Genomic DNA, 21,652 nt, shown 5'->3' on the forward strand with positions numbered 1-21,652 from the left:
TAGAAACCACCCACGCTGAACAGTAAAAAGAAAAAAAAAAGGATTAAAAAAAATGAGAATTGTTTAAGATACCTACAGGACAACATCAAGTGGACTAACACTTGCAATATAGGGGTCCCAGAAGGACAGAGAGAAAGGGGCAGAAATCTTATTTAAAGAAATAATAGCTGAAAACTTCCCTCACTTGGGGGAGAAACAGATATCCAGGTCTGGGAGGCACAGAGAATGCCACACAAGATGACTCCAAAGAGGTCCTCATAATAATTAAAAGACACATAACAATGAAAATGTCAAAAATTAAAGATAAGGAGAGAGTCTTAAAAGCATCAAGAGAAAAGCAACTAATTATGTACAAGGGAGCCCCCATAAAACTATCAGCTGACTTTTCCACAGAAACTTCACAGGTCATAAGAGAGTGGCAGGATACTTTGGAAGTGTTGAAAGGAAAAACCCTACAACTTAAAATATTCTACCTGGCAAAGTCTTCATTCAGAATTGAAGGAGATAAAAGAGTTTCCCAGACAAACCAAAGTTAAAGGAGTTCATGAGCACTAGGCTAGCCTTACAAAAATTTTACAGGGAATTCTTTAAATCAAAAAGAAGAGTAAGAAAATTATGAAAGCAAAATATCTGGTAAAAACAAACATATAGTAAAGGTGGTGGATCAACCTCTTATAAAGCTGGCATGAAGGTGAAAAGATAAAAGTAGTAAAATCAAGCGTATCTACAACAATTACTTCAGGGACACACAAAACAAAAAGATGTAAAATACAAAGTCAAATGCATAAAACATGGTGGAGAGAGTAAAAATATAGTCTTTTCAGCATGTGTGTGAATTAAGTGACCACCAACTAAAAACAGACTGCTAATACATAGTTATATATGAACCTCATAATAACCACAAATCAAAAACCCATAATAGATACACAACAAATAAAGAGGAAAGAATTCAAACATAACACTAAAGAAAGTCACTACAAAGAGAAGAAGAAAGGAACAGAGGGAACCACAAAAACAAACAGAAAAACAATTAACATAAGGTAATAAGTACATACCTACCCATAATTACTTTAAATGTAAATGGACTAATGCTCCAATCAAAAGACAAGGATAACTGAATGAATTAAAAAAACAAGACTCATTTATATGTTGCCTACAAGAGAATCACTTCAGACCTAAAGAAACATACAGACTGAAAATGAAGGGATGGATAAATATATTCCATACAAATGAAAACAAAAAGAAAGCTGGGATAGTAATATTTATACCAGACAAAACAGACTTGAAAACGAAGACTGTAAGACAAAGAAGGGCATTACATAATGATAAGTGGATCAATCCAACATGAGAATATAACAATTGTAAATATATATGCACCCAACAAAAAGTGCCTACATATATAAGGCAAATATTAACAGATGTAAGGGGAACAATTGACAGTAATACAGTAATAGCAAGGGACTTTAACAACCCACTTATATCAATGGATAGATCATCCAGGCAGAAAATCCATGAAGAAACAGTGGCTTTAAACAATACATTAGATCAGACAGACTTACCAGATATACAAAGAACATTCCATCCACAAACAGAATACACATTCTTTTCAGTGCATGCGGAACATTCTCCAGGATAGAGCACATTAAGCCACAAAACAAATCTCAATCAATTTAAGAAGACTGAAATTATATCAACCACCTTTTCCAATCATAACAGTATGAAACTAGAAATCAATTGCAAGAAAAAAAAAACTGGAAAAAATGCAAACTTGTGAAGGCTAAACAACATGCTACTAAACGACCAATAGGTCAATGAAGAAATTAAAGAGGAAAACAAACAAACATCTTCAGACAAATGAAAATGGGAATACAACATTCCAAAATCTATGCAATGCAGCACAAGCAAAAGTTCTAAGAGGGATGCTTATAGCACTATAGGCCTACCTCAAGAAACCAGAAAAATATCAAATAAACAATCTAACTGCAGACCTAAGAAACCGGAAAAGAACAAACAAGGCCCTTAGTAGAAGGAAAGAAATAATAAAGATCAGAATGGAAATAGAAGAAATAGAGACTAAAAATAAAACAGCAGAAAACTTCGATCAAACTAAAAGCTGGTTCTTTGAAAAGATAAAAAAAAAAATTAATAAACCTTTAGCAAAACTTATCCAGAAAAGAAAAAAAAAAAGGACTCAAATAAAATCAGAAATGAAAGAGAGGTTACAATGTATATCACAGAAATACAAAGGATTATAACAGACTACTACAAACAATTATATGCCTACAAATTGAACAACTTATAGGAAATGGATAAATTCCTAGAAACACACAACCTTCAAAGACTGAATCAGGAAGAAACAGGACATCTGAACAGACCAATTATAAATAATGATACTGAATCAGTAATCAAAAAACTCCCAACAAACAAATTCCAGGACCAGACGGCTTCATGCGTGAACTCTACTGAACATTTAAAGAAGAGTTAACACCTATCCTTTTCAAACTATTCCACAAAGTTGAAAAGCAAGGAATGCTTCCAAATTCATTCTAAGAGTCCAGCATTACCTTAGTACCAAAACCAAAGACACTACCAAAAAAAGAAAAAAGAAAATTAAAAGACAATGTCCTTCATGAACATATATTCAAAAATTCTGAAGAAAATGTTAGCAAACCAAATTCAATGACACATTTAATGGTCATACACCACAATGAAATGAGATTTACTCCAAGGATATAAGGATGGTTTAATATCTACACAAACAATCAACATGATATACCACATTAACAAAATGAAGGACAAAAATCATATGTTCATGTCAACAAATACAGAAAAAGTATTTGACAAAATTCAACATCCATTTACATTAAAAACTCACAACAAAATGGGTATAGAGGGAATGTACATCAACATAATAGAGACTATATAGGACAAACCCACAGCTAACATCATACTCAATAGTGAAAAGCTAAAAGCTTTTGCCCTAAGATCAAATACCCACTCTTGCCCACTTTTATTCAACACAGTATTGGAAGTCCTAGTCATAGCAATTGAACAAGAAAAGAAATAAAAGGCATCCAAATTGTTAAGGAAGAAGTTAAACTGTCACTATTTGCAGATACAGAATACTACATATATATGGAAGACCCTAAGACTCCACCGAAAAACTATTAGAAAACAAATTCACTTGCAGGATACTAAATTAATATAGAGAAATTGGTTGTGTTTTTATAATAATGAAATACCAGAAAGAGAATATAAGAAAATTATCCCATTTACAATTTCATAAAAAAAAAACAACATACCTAGGAATAAATGTAACCAAGGAGGTGAAAGATCTGTACTCCAAAAACTATAAGACACTGATTAAAGATGTTGAAGATGACACAAATAAATGGAAAGATACACCATGCTCATGGACTGGAAGTTAGTATTGTTAAAATGTCCATACTACCTAAAGCAATCTACAGATTCAATGCAATCCCTATCAAAATATCAACAGCATTTTTCACACAACTAGAACAAATAATCCTACTATTTGTATGGAACCACAAAGGACTCCAAATAGCCAAAGCAATCTCGAGAAAGAATAACAAAGCTGGAGGTATCATGCTCTCAGATTTCAAACTATGCTTCAAAACTGTAGTAATCTAAACAATATAGTATTGGCATAAAAATAGATTACTGGAACAGAACAAAGAGCCCAGAAATAAACCCATGCTTATATGGTGAATTGATCCATGACAAAGGAGACAATTACATACAATGGGGGGAAAGACAGTCTCTACAATAAATGGTGATGGGAAAACAGGACAACCTCATGGAAAAGGCTGAAACTGGACCACTTGTACACCATATACAAAAAGAAACTCAAATGGATTAAAGACCTAAATGTAAGACCTGTAACCATAAAACTCTTAAAAGAAAACATAAACAGTAAATTCCTGGACGTTGCTCTTAGAGATGTGTGTGTACGTATACACACACACACACACACACACACACACACACTTGGATCTGTCTCCTCAGGCAAGGACAACAAAAGCAGAAATAAGTGCATGGGATTACATCAAACTAAAAAGCTTTTGTGTCATGAAGATAATCACCAACAAATGAAAAGGTAAGCTATTGAATGGGAGAAGATTTCCAAATGATATATCTGATAAAGGGTTAATATCTAAAATATATAAAGAACTCATACAACTCAACACCAAAAAACCCACAAACAATCCAATTAAAAAAAAGGTAGAGGACCTGAAGAGACATTTTTCCAAAGAAGAAATACAGATGACCAACAGGCACATGAAAAGATGCTCAACATCACTAATCTTATGGGAAATGTAAATCATAACCATAATAAGGTACTACAAGATACTACCTAACAGCTGTCAGAATGGCTAATATGAAAAGAGACAAGAAATACCAAGCATTGGTGAGGATGTGGAGAAGAGAGAACCCTCACGCACTGTTGGCGGGAATGTAAGATGGTACAACCACTATGGGAAACAGTATGGCGATTCCTCAAAGAATTAAAAATAAAACTACCATTCAATCCAACAATTCCACTGCTGGGTATTTATCCGAAGAAAATGAAAACATGAATTTGAAAAGATATATACACCTCTATGTTCAATGTAGCACTACTTATGATAGCCAAGATAGGGAAGCAACCTAAGTGTCACTGATTGATGAAAGGATAAAGAAGTAGTATGTATATCCAATGGAAAATTACTCAGTCATAAAAAGGAATGAAATCTTACCATTTCTTGGATAGACCTAGAAGGTATTATGGTAGGTAAAGACAGAGAAAGACAAATGCAGTATGATTTCACTTATGTGTGGAATCTAAAAGACAAAACAAATGAATAAACAAAACAGAAAGAGTCATAGATACAGAGAACAAATTGGTGGTTGCTGGGGGGTAGGGATGGGCGAAATAGATGAAGGGGATTAAGAGACACATGAATGAGTGATGAAATGAATAAGTTATAAAATGAATAAGTTACGAGAGGTAAAGTACAGCATAGGGTATACAGTCAATAATACTGTAATAATTTTGTATGGTGACAGATGGTAATTATACTTACTGTGGTGATCATTTCATAATGTATATAAACATCAAATCGCTGTTGCACACCTGCAACTAATATTGTATATCATCTATACTTCAATTAAAAAATAAAGGCAGTGTGTGAGAATGTGCATTCTTGCACAACTAGGGGAAATTTTGAAAGAGCTCAATAACTTGATCTGTGTCTGTGACAAAAAGACAGATAATATGAGCTTGGACGTGTACAGATCTCAGCCTTACTGGTATAAAGAACTACAATCAGACAGGAGAGATATCTTGGTGGCAGAAGAAAGGAAGCCGGAAAGGGGTACACAGATGCTTTCCTGCCCCATTCTGAGTCACTCACATTCACAGCCTTGGGCACAGCACGAGCTCCATGGTCACAATCTCCATTCCCTCCTATAAGGTTTCTATCTTAGTAAAGTCTCAGCCCAGACTTGGGGTTAAAACAAAACACAAAAGTTTTCCCTAAGAATTAATCACAAGTCTACTCTCAGGCAGACTTGAGGGACAAGTTTACTAACTCTGTGGTCTAGCTGCCCCCAAGCTAAGAGATAAACATGAAAAATGGCTTAGACCTGCAGCAGCTGGCAAAAACTCTTGGGAGACACTGGCTCTCAATCCAGGGACAAGAGTCCCATTAATAAAGCCCTGTCCAACACAACTTCTTAACCCAAAGTTACAAAATACACAAGAAGATCACATAGCTAGAATTAGCAGACACACGGAAAGCATAAGACAGGCCAAGAACTTCAGGTAACAGAATTACTGAACACAGACTGTGAAATAAGTAGATTTAAAATTACTAAAACAAATAAAGAACTGAACACATAAAAAGGGAGTAAGAAACCTTCAAAAAGACAGCAGACATTTAAAGGAGAAAAACAGACTTCCATAAATGGAAGATACTCTCAGTGAAATGAAAAAGCTCAATGGCTATGTTAAAGAGCCAAGTAGACATAACAGAGAATTTGTGAGCCAGAAGAGAGTGTAGGGNNNNCTTTCCTGGATGAAACATACAGCAAAGATCCTAAAAGAATGTTCCATTATAATCACTATTTGCATAGCGATACATAAAGCTGAGAGCTGCCCACAGTTAGGACTGCTCTCTTAACGGTAGATCTGGAGAAAGTCAGGCTAATTAGGTTAGGTTTCCTTTTATCCATTTCTTCTTCTGAATCAGCACACTTTTCCTCTTTCTTCTCTCCCCAGATTTAGATCTCTCACCTAGTAAATGTAATAAACAGTGCATATAATCAGTGTCAATGCTGAACAGTCAGTGCCTTTCTGTGTGTCTATCAGCATGTGGATGCACATCTATAAACATTACAGACACATGTGTCAGTAGTATTATACTTTGAAATATACACATACCTGCAACATAACAGCACCTACCAGCAACTCCAGTTATTGGTGGAACGCAGACTGGAAGCTAAGCATGAGATCTAATCTGACTGCGGCACCGAGCAACTGTGTGACTGTGGGCAAGTCACAACAGCAGTTCTCATCTATAAACTAAAAGGACTAACTTGAATAATTTCCAGGATCTCTTCCTACTCCATTCTTATATTGTTTATAACTTTAAGAAGCTAACAAGCTTCATACCACTCATGTAGTTTACATTGTAGGGCAGGTCTCTGTGCAGAACCTTGTTATTTACATTAACGAGTGATAATCAGGCTTTCTGGGCTAGAGCAGATCAGAAGTAATGATTGAAAAGTGGAAAATGAACAAAAAGGGGTTCCTTAAGTCAAATATACTGACAATAGCTTAAAAAAGGTGAGGGCTAGATGACTGTAATAACAAGGAAAAAGCCTGTCATAGGAAACCTGAAAAGAATGGCTATTTTTAGACACTTACTGTAGGATCAGATAGCTTCACACACCTCGACAGCCCTTGAAGGCACCAGTACGTGACAACACTGAGCAATAACTGATGTTGCCGATAACGTTGAGTAATCAAGAAAAAGTTGGCTTATATGTTCGATGTACCCTACGTGAAAGTGGGAAAAGTATAAAATGCATTTTAGAAAGATTCCCCTCTTGATCTCGGGGTTGTGAGTTTGAGCCCCACGTTGGGTGTAGAGATTACTAAAACAAAAACAAAACCAAAACAAAACCAAAACACTTGAAGGGGTGCCTGGGTGGCACAGTCAGTTGAGCATCCGACTCTTGGTTTTGGCTCAGGTTGTGATCTCAGGGTTGTGAGACTGAGCCCTGCGGTTCAGCATGGAGTCTGCTTAGGACTCTCCTCTCCCTCTGCCCCTCCCTCCCACATGCATGCTCCCTTTCTCAAATAAATACATCTTAGATTCCCATAAAGAGGTTAAAAAATATCAAAAGAGTTTTAGACACCTAGAACAATCTTTCATATGGATTCTTCACGTATGTGCACGTAAGTGTATGCAATTATATAGAGAAATATTTATTAAGGGTGTTTTATACATGTTGTATGCAAAGTCCTGTCAACCTGCCCAAGAAAAACCCATGAACTAGTTTTTAGAGACTTATAATCAAACACAAAAGTCCCTATGAATGGGGCGCCTGGGTGGCTCTGTCAGTTAAGCATCTGCCTTCGGCTCAGGTCATGATCTCAGCACCTAGGACCAAGTCCTGAGTTGGGCTCCCTGCTCAGCCAGGAGTCTGCTTCTCCTTCCCCCTGCTCTTGTGCTCTTGCTCCCTCTCTTTTTCTTTCTCTCTCTCTCTCCCTCTCAAATAAATAAACAAAATCTTAAAAAATCCCTAAAAACAATATACATAAAAGGATGGTCAACCAACTGTATGAAACATATATGTATTTTTTTAAAGATTTTATTTATTTATGTGACAGAGAGACAGCCAGCAAGAGAGGGAACACAGCAGGGGAGAGGGAGAGGAAGAAGCAGGCTCCCAGCCGAGGAGCCCGATGTGGGACTCGATCCCGGAACGCCGGGATCACGCCCTGAGCCGAAGGCAGACGCTTAACGACTGCGCTACCCAGGCACCCCAAAAACATATATTGATACAAAGTAGAAGTGTTATTATTAATATGGTCAGATTTCACGTGGGAAATAGTGCAGGCAAGACTGCTACAGAGGTGAGGGAGGTGAAAACAGTTGTAAAGAGGGAGGCTTTCAAGAATCCACGGAAAGGTGGGAAAAGATCCATGGCAAGGAAGGAGTCAAATGTTTCCCACATGAGGGGAGGTGAGGTCATGCTGCCTACTGACCATGTATGTCCATCATCATCATGAGTCATCTGAGTTCATGGGGGACAGCCGGTTAATGACATCAGAAGGCAAGTCTGGACCATGAGAAGAGTTTAAGAGCTGGAAGGGAAGCTTTCCACATTTGCGTGTATGAGCTCACAGGCACACTACTTTTATAGGGACAAAGGTCACAGGGCAAAACTCCTCATCCCTGGAACATCATACTTTACAAAGGAATGAAGGAAAACTATCAAAGTGACTTGGAGAGTGACTGGAAAGATTAAAGTCTGAGAATACAATGTAATTATAAGTTCTACAGATTACATTAAAGCAAATCATTGAAATGGAAAAAAAATTTAATAGAAAACTGTCACATTTTGTCTTTGTCGTCAAATAACCAAACATCATCTAGCGGGAATGGAAAGAGAGGTAAATACAGATCTGATTATAAATGTATGCATTTAAACAGTTCCCTAATGCTGTGTTCTTGAATTTTGATTTCGCTTAGAAGTTTTCAGTTACAAACAACTTCTGTAATTACATTTGGAATTAAGAGTTAGGAAAGCACTTCAGCCTAATGCTTTCTAGAACTAGTCAAGTATTTCTAAATCTATTAGGTCCTTCAAAACAAAAGTTATTACCAGTATCTGCTATGTTCAGAGAGCTAGGATACGGACAGCTAACTTTAAATAAATATGTCATAAGAAATCTAAAAATTAAGTTAATCTCAAAGTATTTTACAAAGCATTCACATTATCATTTAAGGGGCAAGATCCCTTATGGTACAATTTGCATACATGTTCAAATAGGAATCTCTAGTACAAAGCATGGTCTCTCCATTGTTTATAAGTTTCCGGGGGGCAGGCATCACATCAGATTTATTCACATCGTATTTTTCTGCCTCTTCATTCCCCTTCTTCTTGCTACTAATGGTGATACAGTTAACCCTTAAACAACACAGGTTTATACTGTGCAGGTCTACTTTTTTTTTTTTTGATACATGAAGTATTATAAATGTGTTTTCCTTATAATTTTCTTAATGTTTTCTTTTCTAGAAGCTTTATTATAAAAATACAGTATATAATACATATAAGCTACAAGCTACGTGTTAATCGACTATTTATGTTATCAGTATGGCTTCTGGTCAACAGTGGGCTATTAGTAGATACATTTTTGGGGAGTCAAAATTATATGTGGATTTTGACTATGTGCCTCTAACCCCTACGTTGTTCAAGGGTCAACTGTACATCAAAGAAAGTTTTGTAAAATGCGGTAAACAATGTTCCAGTTTTCATTCCATAGCTGTCAGAGCCAATTCCAAACATCTTTGATATTTTAAAACCTCAAATGATTTTTTAGGCCAATCCCAAGAAAAGAGGATAATATTCTTGCATACATGCATGGAAAAGAGCTTTTATAGCCCTTTCCCCAGTTCTGGAAACAATAGACATTCACAATGACTAGGGGTTCTGTGTTATGGACAGATAAGAGCTTTCAAACAAGCAAAACAAGAGCAGAGTCACTACTTTCTAATTAACCTAATTGTGGTGCAGCCTGATTATCAGAAGTAGTTATCTACCGGCCATAGCTGAGCAACCTACCAGCTGGCATCAGCAGAGGCAACAATGTCCCCCTTGCTTTCTCCTGCACAGGGACGGACACCAGGAGGGCGCAGGCATCTCAAATAATGAGAGTGAATGCGTGTGTGTGTGTGTGTGTGTGTGTGGCCAAGCCAAGTTTGCACATGCATAAATTTCAAACAAACTTGATGAAATCTCACCATTACTGGAAACATTAGCAAACTATGAAACAAATAGACTTGTAAATTTGACATTTTATCAAACAAATATGTTTTCTTTCCTATTTTTCTTCCCATTTCATATGTCATGTATAAAGTATTGTAAGTAGAGAAATTAGAATGACACTGATAAATTGCAAATAAATTCTAAGCAGATAACCTAAGATTCTGTCTAAATTCTATAGATATCATTTATAATTATTTAATTATAATTATGTAATAAATTAAGGAAGATTCCATACCAGAGTAAGAGGTTTTACTGGGTCAAAGTAATGAGTGAGGCTGAATCCCTGTTAATAAAAACAAAGAATACTGTCCTTAGTTCAGCTGTAATCCTGCCTATAAGAAAATGGGCTGAATGACCTTTTCAGTCTGAAGATTTATGATGGGATTTCATATAATTCTAAAACTAAAGGTAAAATAACAAGATAAAATGCCTGTGGTCCTAAGAAACATTCAGAAGGGTCATCAATCAGAACAGGGGTGGGGGGGTTGTAACCACTGGTCAAAATAGCAGCCTAGGTGATACACAGCTGGGGGTACAGACACACTGGGGGTGGGAGGTAGAAGCGGGATGAGAACACGTAGTCTATCTATACACACATTTACATAAACATATAAATTGATAAACACACACACAGCCAAGCTCAAAAGCGAGAAGGGAAATCTGAGGCCCATGGCAGTAGAGGAGCTCAAAAGCTGTCTATCACCCAAGGGTAACTGTAAGAGATGGGATGGCAAAATCGTTATGAGCGTGAACCTGGAAGCCAGACTACTGGGTTTGTATCAAGCTCCTCCACTTCCCTTCTAATTGGGATGATGATGAGAACTGCCCGACATAGTTAATACGAGATTAAAATAAGTCAACACCGGGTGGCTCAGTTGGTTAAGCATCTGCCTTCAGCTCAGGTCATGATCCCAGGGTCCGGGAATCGAGTCCTGCACTGGGATCCCTGCTCAGTGGGGAGTCTGCTCCTTCCTCTCCCTCTCCTCCTGCTGGTGCTCACTCATTCTCTCTTATGCTCACTCCTCCAAATAAGTAAAGAAAATCTTCTAAAAAATTAATAAGTCAACACATACGAAGAAAGCACTTAGAACAGTGCCTGCCACACAGCAAGCTCAGTAAACATTAGTTGATTTTACCACTATCATTATTGTTAACAGGCTCAGGAAACACCAGACATTGGTGATTTAAAGCCCCCTAGGAGTAAAAGTCAAGACTGTGAGACAACTGGGGCAGGGAGCTGGGAACCACAAAATCCTGGTCCAGTCAAAAATTCTTCTGCCACCATGGTGGGGTGCAGGAAATGTGCCATATGGAAGACCCACTCCCCGGCCCCACTTGTAGGGGGCCCAAGTCCTTCTGATCGAGGCCCAGCCCGTGGACAGTGTGAGGCCAGTAGCATCCCCGCATGCCAGGCCGGGTCTTCCCAGAGTCAGGTTGCTTGGGAATGCAGGCCAAAGCGGGTGGTAAACTTCATCTAAGGCTAAATATCGGCGTGAGACCGATAGTCAAACAAGTACCGAAAAAGAAAGTTGAAAAGAACTTTGAAGAGAGAGTTCAAGAGGGGGTGAAACTGTTAAGAGGTAAACGGGTAGGGTCCACGCAGTCCACCCCTGGAGGATTCAACCAGGCAGCTGGTGAAGCGGATCTTTCCCACGCCTGTTCCTCCCGACCCCTCCTCCCCAGGGGGGGGGGGGGGGTTTATAAAATTAAAAAAAAAAAAATCTTCTGCCACCAACTGGAGGAGTTGATAGGGAGGAGGCACCCGCCTCAAGCCAAAGGTGAAAAGAGGGCCTTGAGAAATCAGAGACCCTGGCCCTGTATCTGGCTTGGGTGTGGGGCTTGAATGTTGGCACTATCCAAGCTGAGTGACAGTAACACAGAAACAGTTCATTATTAATAAAGCCCAATGGGCCCTGGTACAGGCTGCCATGAATTCGTCCCACAGAGAGACTGCCACAATCCAGGGTAGAGTCTTCAGGTGGAAAAATCATACTGAGCACTGAGCAGAATACATAAAAACAAATCCACACCTAGACATGTCCTGGCTAAAGCTATCAGAGAGAAAAATCAGATTACTTACAAAGGATGCAGACTTCTCATCAGCAGTAATAGATGCCTGAGGACAATGGAATCATGTCTTCAGCATGCTGAGGGGAATAACTGTCTGCTTAGAATTCTGTACTATCATTCAAGAGCTGGAAACGATTGGAGGCGCAGAAAAACTAAGAAGTTTTCTGGCCCACAGGCCCAGAAGGCAAGGGATATTGACTCAGGCAAGAAAGAGCTCCAAAAAGGAGAGATGTCAGAAACAGTGTTTGCAAAGAGAGGAAAAAAGCCAGACGGGAGCTTTCTCAACCTTCCATAACCCAACCTAAAAAGTCGCCTTTACTCATGGGTTGGAGGGACACATCTTCCCTGAGATTATAGAGAGAAAGCAGTCTTTCTCCCTGTGCTCTGAGGATAACTCTTGTTTTCTGAGGAACCTGACTCTATCAGTAATTTCCTCTTCTCTACGTTACTCCTTTAAAGTTAACTTTTGATTGTTTAACAATTTATTACAGGCAGGTATTTTGAAATAATTTAAAATGAAAACCAGCAGTTCCTGCTACCCTCACCCACCAGTCCTGTTCCCTGGCAGCACCTATCTTCAGATCTTTGAGCTGTCTTGTCATATTTATCTTCCTATTTTTAAGTAATATGCAGTGCCAGGGGACCTTTGGAAAATCCATCACCTGCTGGCCAAGGCTGCTGGCCACTTGCCAAGTGACAGTCCTTCCTTAATCTGGGAAAAAGACAGAGTTGATAGCTGTCCCAATGACACAGTACTCTTGTTTTAGAACACAGAACACCAAGACCTGGCCCATTCCATTCCCAAGAGATAATTTAAAGAAGTTATAAGCCAAGATATCTTGCAATATTTTTTATCTTACTCTGTCTCATAAGAATTTACCCACACTTGCTACTGTATTCCATCTCTATTCAAGAACAAAATACGCCATCCTTAAGTGCGACACCATGGAAAGGCGAGTAACGTTCAAGACCAAAAAGTCAAACTGGAAGAGAGGTAGATCACTTTACCACCAGGGAAGCAGGTACTCTACATGTGTGAACTTGGGTATGAATCATCTAGAGTGGGGAGGAGCCTACTCCTCCTCAGAGCCTGGTAAGGGTGGGAGTTATGGGTGGGGGTGCGTGGGGGGAGTACATCACTATTCGGACTTTGGGAACAAAAAAGATATTTCACCAGCAGAAGGCTGAGAAACCAGCAGAGGTAATATTTGATTACTTAATACGACCTTTACATAAAATTTTTAAAAACATCATTGAAAACCCTTTTGACTAATAATCTGTCTCTTGAGAGCTCTAAATCGTTCACTCATTGCCTTATTTTTAAAAATTAAAACAAAACAAAAACAAAACCAATCAACCAACATAGGGCCTGAAAAGGAGAAAGAGGCCTCTCCTAATCTGTGGCCAAAAATGTTCCTAGAGCACATTCTTACATTACTTTTTTCTGTCCATTATGTCGATTTAGAATGTAACTTCTGATAATGGTAGATGAGAATTTATTCTTTTATTTCCCAATATCCTAGTTATATCAGAGTTGGTTCTTCTACTATTATTAAGTAAATATGTTTCTCTGCTGAGCTGTTAAGTGTACTATGATTACATTTCCTTTCTTGTGAACATTTTGTTTTTCTGGAGCTGATGGGGCTTCATCATTTGCTTAATATTTTATTACCTACTGCTTATTATTCTCAAAGACTCCAGTGTATATGTAAAATCTGGTGTCTACACAAACATTAGATATCTGCTATTCCCACTAAACTACACTTTTTTTTTTCTTTTCTTGAAACCGCTCTGTTCTGGAGCCATCCATCCTCTTTTCCCACCAGATAACCCGGGTCCGTTGCAGAGGTGGCAATCTGGAACCTCTCCATCACTCCAGTAGGTTCTCATGATAGTGAAAGGCCCATCTTTTGAGAACCTGACTGTCTGAAAATCTTATTATTCTACTGTCACACTTAATTTATAGCGCTGGATACAGACTTCTAAATTAAAACGATTTTTTCTTCTTCCTAAGATTTTTTTGTTAAGGCACTCTTTCATTCTCTTCCAACTAATTGCAGCTTTTTAAGAAGTCCAATGACTTTCTGAATCCCAGTCCTTTGCATGTGACCTTTCTTTTCTTCTTTGTTCCGGTATCTTATCTCTATCCCTGGCATTCCTGCACTTCATGATCACATGCCCATATGTGAGACTATTTTTATCCCTTGCACTGGGTCCTTGGCAAGCCCTTCCCATTTGGAGATTCAGGTCCTTCAGTTCTGGGAAATTAATCTGTGTTGTTTGATAGCTTCCTCTCTTCCGTCTGCTGGAACTCCCATGAATCAGATGTTGTACATCCTAGCCTGAGTCTCTAATTTTCTTATTTTATCCCCTACTGTCCAATTCACTGTATGTGTGTTACACTTTCTGGAAGATTTTCTTGACTTTGTCTTCTAAATTCCCTGGATTTTTTTCTTTTCTTTTTTTTTTTTTTTGCTATCATAATTTTAATTTCTGAGAGTTTTTTATTCTGATCCTTTATTTTTAAAAATCACATTCTTAACTCGAAGAATGCAGCTACCTTCTCTTATCTGAGGACATTTATAAAAGCTTTTAATTTTTAAAGTATCCTTTTCCCCCTTGCATTATCTGTTACTTATTTCTTTCTGGTCTTTTTATTTGGGGCCCTTTTCATTATGTTGGAGAACTTCCTCAAATGTCTAGTGATTTTTGGCCATTGGTTTATATCTTGAAGTAAGGTACTAAAATTCTGATTAAAAGTTCTGTGTAAGTATCCAGGGCTTGTTGACTGATGGCCTGCATTCTAGGACAATCAGGGGCCAGACAGTTTTTTTAAATATAGAGACCACCCCTCCACCCCCAAGTGTCAGTATCTGAAGTTCTTCCCTCCAGGGACATGTAATCTCCAAACAAATTCCTGCAGGTTCCTGCTTGGCAGAGGAGAGGAAGAGGAGAGATGGCTATCCTAGGTCACTTGGGCGCTTTGAACAGGGTGGAGAAAAGCACTGGGCAGGCCCTAGACTCTACAGTGCAGACACTGTGTGATACTAGTGCCTTTTCTCTGCCTGGGGTCTCCAGGGGGAGTGTGTCACCAGTTGAATTTCTCCCCAAACTACAGATTCCTATTAGAGTGGGACAGCTGCAGAGGGTCAAGGAGAAGACCTTAAGTCTAACTGCTCCACATCCAGACTGAATTAATCCCTTGTTTCCACCTCCCCCTGGCCTTCCGCAAAACCTAAGGATCCCATATCTGGACCCTTTCTGAGGCTATGCAGGGGATGACATCTCATTTCTCACTAGTTTCTGCAGGCTTTCTGTCCCTTTATAGTTAACTCTGCTCTAAGTCAGCCCATCTCCATCTACCATCTCTCATGCACTCTGGTCTCCCATCCTCATGCAGGTTTTATAACTATCAAATTCTTTTACTATAATTTCAGTGGGGTTTCTTTGGGGTGGCGAGAGAGACAGATTAAAACGCACACATTCAAGCCTCTTTAACTGTCTTTAACTCCCCTTCTTCATTGGTTCCTCATCAGTATTTTTAAAAACTTTATTTTATAGCAGCAAGAACACTTACCATGAGATCGACCTTCTTTACACATTTTTAAGTGTATAATACCTTACTGTTGACTCTAAGTCATAGGTATTTAAGCATTCTCAAATCTCTCCAATAGTAAGGAAAACAGGACTAATAAAGACGTTCCCCTTGATTCCATGTCTCCTTTCACCTCCTGCATTCTCTCTTCCTTCATAGCCAACCTTCTTAAAACAGCTGCCCACACTCTCTCACCTCTTCTGCAACTTCCTTATATTTCTCAGTCTACTACCACCTACCTTCTACTCCCATCACTCCACTGAAACTGTTCTTTCAAAGGATACTCCTGCTGATAAATCCAATGGCCACTTCCTGGTCCTCACCTTACTTGACCTCTCACTAAATTCAACACTACTGTAGTTCCTCGTTCTCAAAACACGCCCTTCTTAGAGGACTTTCTGACCCTGTACTCTCCTCACCTCTTCCTACCTCCTTGCAAATGGGATTATATGGTACAGTCTATACTTGCCATGCCAACCTCACCTCTTGCCATGCCGTATTCAAGTTCTATGCTACCATGCGTGGAACCTCCTGCAGTTCCTAGAGCAAGCCATGTCCTGTTTCTCCTCTGATTTTTGTACACCCGATTCCCTTTTATTTGGCCAATTTTGCAAATGCTGTCTATCTGTTTTGGGTGGCCCTCCTATGTGCATCTCAAGCACATATCCTGTATTCTCACTACCAATATGTTCATTAAAAGGTACTACAAGTACCTGCTTACTTGTCCATGCTTCATGAGGACAAGACCCATGTTTATTTTTTATCTTATTCAAGGGTGTGTCACTAGAGCTCGTACGATGGCTAATACATGGTAGGCATCCAGTGTCAGCTGAGTGAATGAAGACACAATCGAGAGAGGGAGAATCAAATGCGTATAGAAAGACACTAATCATATCTTCTCTTTAAATGGGCCAGCAGAGCACATGAATGTGATCTCCAGAAAAAGACTTACAGTATAGCCTAAATTCTTCTGCTGCCTTTTTCTATCTTCTTATCAGTGTATCCGACAAGTCGTCACCATTTTTTGCACAAAAACAACCAAATGCTGAGTCAGAATATCACAGCACCAATACACCATCTAAGAGCTTAGAGAGGGACAGCTGTCTAAATGTTTCAATACATTTACATAGGTAAATCACAGGATTTTGAAGTGCTATGGGAGTGACAATGTTTTATTCTGGTAGTTTTGGTATAATTTTGCTCACATACTAAAATACGTCTTTCTTTTTTTAAGATTTTATTTATTTATTTATTTGTCAGAGAGAGCGAGAGTGAGAGAGTGCGCACAAGCAGGGGGAGCGGCAGGCAGAGGGAGAAGCAGCCTCCCTGCTGAGCAAGGAGCCCAATGTAGGACTCGATCCCAGGACCCTGGGATCATGACCTGAGCTGAAGGCAGGCGAAAAATGACTGAGCCACCCAGGCGTCCCAAAATCGGTCTTTGAAAGACAGAAACATTTTAGAAGCAGCAGCAGATTAGCTCGAGAGAATAACCCATTAGGCTCCTTAAGTCATGAGTGTGGTAGGCTCTGAAGAGAAAAAACAAATCCCAGCTCAAGCAAAACTGGATTTCTAGACTTTGACTGTCATTTAATTAATATTAGCCAAGCTCTCAATGCTCAAATGTCCCAAACACCTTCACTGTTTTACTACTCTGCTTATCACTGGGCAAGCACCTTTGTATAGCAAGAAGTCTTTCAAAATATGTTGACATTTTAGCTGTTATGAATTGTCTTTAATATTTGACCACATTTAGCTACAACTGAAGAGCCTATTTATGGAAAACATGTCTATATGCAAATAGATCTATTTCCAAATGTGAACTACAATAAATACTTTGCTGGATACTATATTCCCAGCAGGAAAAACCTAGAAAGAACTCAGAGGTTACATGTAGTCTCTTGATAATGAACTGCCATGTGGAAAAAAAAAAAGTTTTGAGCTCAGAAGGAAAAAAGGAGGTGTTGTGATGAATTGCTTTCCATTTCACTTGTCTGAAGAGATATTACTCTATTTCCACTATATCTGCGTCTCTGCCCAAAAAAGAACTCATACATTTGTAATTGAAAAATTGTCTCTTTCCAAACAAAAATGATTTCTCCACAGATAGATACTCCTAAGCCAGAGGGAGGGAGGGACAGACACCCTTTTATCTGTCTTTCCCCCAGAAAGACTCAAGAGCAAATCAAAGGTAACCCTGGATAGGGTCTGCAGGGATGGGAGCCCTCCACAACAAAAGCACAAGTAAGGAGAAAGTTCCAAGATAGAGACGCTGCCCCAATATAAGCAAAGCCCTGGGTACAGCAGACACGTTGGAGGCGTTACCCATTACCTTCTACTCTGGACAGCGACTCTGAGAAAAGTAAACCGGCCTCTGCAAGCAGGCCAATGGTCAAGTCACTAGCTTTCACTTGTATTTGAAAGAGAGTACAAAGTCACCCGTGACAGCCCCTCCTCCTCCCTCCCAATCACCACCATGTGTACACATTCCCTCCAAGGATGGCCGGAAATCCCACACCCAGCTGATGCTGTATGTCCTGGGCAGACTATGATTTATTTATTACCTCAAATATTCACATTGTTCCTTCCATCCTTTTCTTCAAAGTCCGGCCAACTATATGAAATTATATGATAGCAATCCTGCTGATGAGTACACTGAACCTTGGGTTTAAGTGAAAATGAGCAGAAAAATGAATAGTTAACTCAATGCATACTGTGGTTGACTTCTTCTCTCCATTACTGACCACTTAGTTTTCAATAATCATAATCATTATTGATCTGACACTGTAATATCACGCATCATATGCTCTTTCCTGTGGCTAGACTCCTCCTCCTCCTTCATCTATCTGCCTAACTCCTCTCTGGCTTCTCAGATAGCTCAGACATCACCTCTTCCAACAAGCTTTCCAATCATACTCATACCTCAGTTTCTCACAAGAATCCTTCTCTTACAGAATTAGGTGTCCCTCCTCTGGATTCCAAAGCCATGCCTTTACCTTCACAGGCATAATCACACAGTACTCTACTTGTTTATAAGTAGACACTTAAATAAGACACTTCTCCCCACCTAGTCTTTAAACCCCTCAAAGGCAAGGATTGTCACTCATCTTCATGTTCTAGTTCATGGCACAGTGTCTGGTATTTTGTAGACATTTTAAAATGTGTGTGAAAGGAGTGAATACATGTATGAACAAATGGATGACGTTTAGACTTTGAATTACAGAGATGGGTCTTCAGAAGACATTTAGTTCATCCTACTTCACCCAAAATTCCCTAAACAAGAACTTCCTAAGAGTTGTGCCAAGGCGTGAAAGCAAGGAAATCAATATCTATGTCCAATAAAACAGAAACATTTTCTAATGAAAATATGATGAAATAAAAACCTTACCGGCAGAGTTCCAGGCAGAGATGCATCAAAAAAAGATACCAAAGAATTTGGAGGTGCTGCAAAATGGACTTGAGATCCAGAGAAGAGTTTAGAGTTGGAGGAGATCTGGGCATGAATTTCCAAACCTACCACAGCTGCCCATTTGTGTTCACTGAAGAGAAAGAAAGAATCGTTAAGAAGTAGCTAGATCCATCACCATGCATGAATTTCTATGACCCTAAACCACACATTAATTTGCTATTTGTGTTTTTAGCTTATTAAGATTTTAGATTCTTACATTTGAAAATATGTCATATTGTATCAATTACTAAATCAAAAGCAATTCATAATGAACATCTACAAGACCAGCAAAATAAAATTCGTTGACAACACGGCATAGGAAGAGTTTACCGTACAAAGAGGAAGGTGATGAAGGAAAACTATGGCATCCTGAAACAATTTAGAAAGGGCTATCAGGTGATGTCTGCTTGGCTGACTCCAGTGAAAAGCAGCATTTTCCAAATTAACTGTCCTTTATCAATTAATAACTCAGTAAATGAAAGCTTACCTTGCAAACATTTTTAGAATTAACATAAACATTATGCTTCTACTACTAGAGAAATAATGGTAAATAGCTGTATATTTTATTTAAAGAGAGAGGGAAATTCTCCGTGAACTCATTTTATAACAATAGCTTGCAAGTAAAATGATCAGAGTGGCACAGATATAAAGATCATCACTAAAACATACCCTTCCTGGGATTTTGGGCAAATGAAAACATTAAACCATCAGATGTGGCTTTTTTGGTCCCCCAAATCACTTTCAATTTCCTAAGATATAGTTGCAGGTTTCTTTGTTTATGCTTGATTGCTATCAAATCTAAGAAGCTGTTAAATGCTATAACCTCTCCTACTCTGTTCGGTCTGTATGAACATTCCACACACAGGACTCTCCGGGTTCTTATAAGTGTGCTTATTCCTTCTGAAACCATATCCCATGGACAATGCCTATTTATATACACTCCCTCCATACTTTATTCCTATCCTGCTCTTCTCCCAAGCAATTTTCTGTATTATCTAGATTTTTTGTTTACATGGACTGAGTTTTGTTCCAATTATTTCAACACATGAACTTTTATATCTATAGTACTGTGAGAAGATTAATTCCTTTTTAAAGCTTGGAAGCACCACCGGCATTTGAGAGGAATTAAATGAAGAACTCATCAGAAATTCTGTATTCACTAAAACATCACTCAAAACTATTTTTGCAGTTTTGTTACAAGAGAGAAAAAATACTTTACATTTACAGCCAAACGATCTAATTTATGAAAGGAATAGAAGCGGAATGCTTCTGGACATTTTCCCTCTGTTGCTCCAACAGAAAAGCAAATATAATGCCAACTTAACTATCTCAAAGGCTAAAGTGATTACTGAACACGTGTCTTCTGTTTCTGTATTTAAAAAGAAACTATTTAAGTCTTATAAAGTATAAACAGCTGTTTAGAGGATATCTAACAAAATAAGCAAAGCTCTCCAATCAGAGGGAAGATCTCCTGTATTGACTGCATCCTCCTAGGTCTAGAAACACGTTCAACGTGAAACGCCTCCAGAGACAGCCGTTTTCTGAGTAATGACATTAAGCCACCACCATCCTGAGTTTGTAGGTAAAGTCTCCCTTTCCACTTTTAGAATACCGCTGTCCCATGGTAGTGCTAAAAAAATGTCAGCTACATAACATCCCGCTTTCTGGTGTCACCGACCCCACTGGTAGTGCTATTAGTAAGGTGACTGAATCCACTCTTCTGTGTGTGCAGTTTTACTTTAAAGAAAAGATCTGCGATTTTATATTCGCGAATTCCCCAAATACGCCTACCTATTTGAAGACTGTTTTATGTGTGGAGGCGAGGCTGATAGAGGGCTAGTTTTGTGCTTTCATTTAGGTTTCGGGGCTGAGAGTTACAGCCCAACGTCCCNACCCCCCCCCCCCCCCCGCAACACACACACACACACGTCTAGACTGAAACTGGGCTGTAGTGGCCATCAACTCCCTAGTCCCGCAGTTCCACCTCACGCTTAAATGGGCAGTAATGGTATGAAATAGTATACCCTTTCCTTGACTTCTGGGCGGTGATGAGGGGCTGCTGAGCCACGGAGCTCTGTCCCCTTTTCCTGCTGGACGTGAACCCAATTGCAGCCCCTCTTCCATGGCGAGAACCGCCGTCAATGCAGGCTAAAACCCAACGCCTTCCCAGATAGCACCAGCGAAGCATGGGCGCCGCCATTGCCCCTCCAGGATCCTGGTCAGGTGATACAGACTCTTTCTTCCGCAAAGCTCTCTGGGAAGAGTAGTTCTAAAAACGAATAAAACGCCTTAGGCGCACACCGGAAGACTACTATTCCCGGTGAGCACTGCGACTCCAAGGCTGCCGGAACCCTGGCCGGGAGGGAAGGGCAGGAGAAATAGAGGAGAGGTGGGAGGGCTTCTGGGTCCAGAATTGTGACTCCTCCTAGCGGGGAGTTGGGGAGGTTTGTGGCGGGGTCCGTGGATGAGTTTGAGCGAGAGCA

The 21,652-nt window shown here is 39.2% G+C and overlaps 1 protein-coding gene across 4 annotated transcripts in view; it reads right to left on the minus strand.

Moving 5' to 3' along the window:
• The window catches only part of GATB (glutamyl-tRNA amidotransferase subunit B), a 92,032-nt gene extending 70,639 nt beyond the window's left edge, over positions 1-21,393 (minus strand). For 3 of the 4 annotated variants that reach the window (XR_005833901.1, XM_008685476.2, XM_040626357.1), the window contains exons 1-2: positions 21,194-21,393; positions 19,110-19,260 (exon numbers count right to left, since the gene is read on the minus strand). Coding sequence is in view for 2 of the 4 variants with exons in the window: in XM_008685476.2 (XP_008683698.1) it covers positions 19,110-19,260; positions 21,194-21,369 (327 nt within the window). In the remaining 2 variants the exon portion in view is untranslated. Of the gene's footprint in view, positions 1-18,285; positions 18,383-19,109; positions 19,261-21,193 lie in introns of those variants that run through there. The other variant, XM_008685477.2, reaches the window with a different exon arrangement.
• Between the last annotated feature and the right edge of the window lie 259 nt (positions 21,394-21,652).

This window comes from Ursus maritimus, unplaced genomic scaffold (genome assembly GCF_017311325.1).
Source record: "Ursus maritimus isolate PB19 unplaced genomic scaffold, ASM1731132v1 scaffold_11, whole genome shotgun sequence".
Taxonomy (NCBI): Eukaryota; Metazoa; Chordata; class Mammalia; order Carnivora; family Ursidae; genus Ursus; species Ursus maritimus.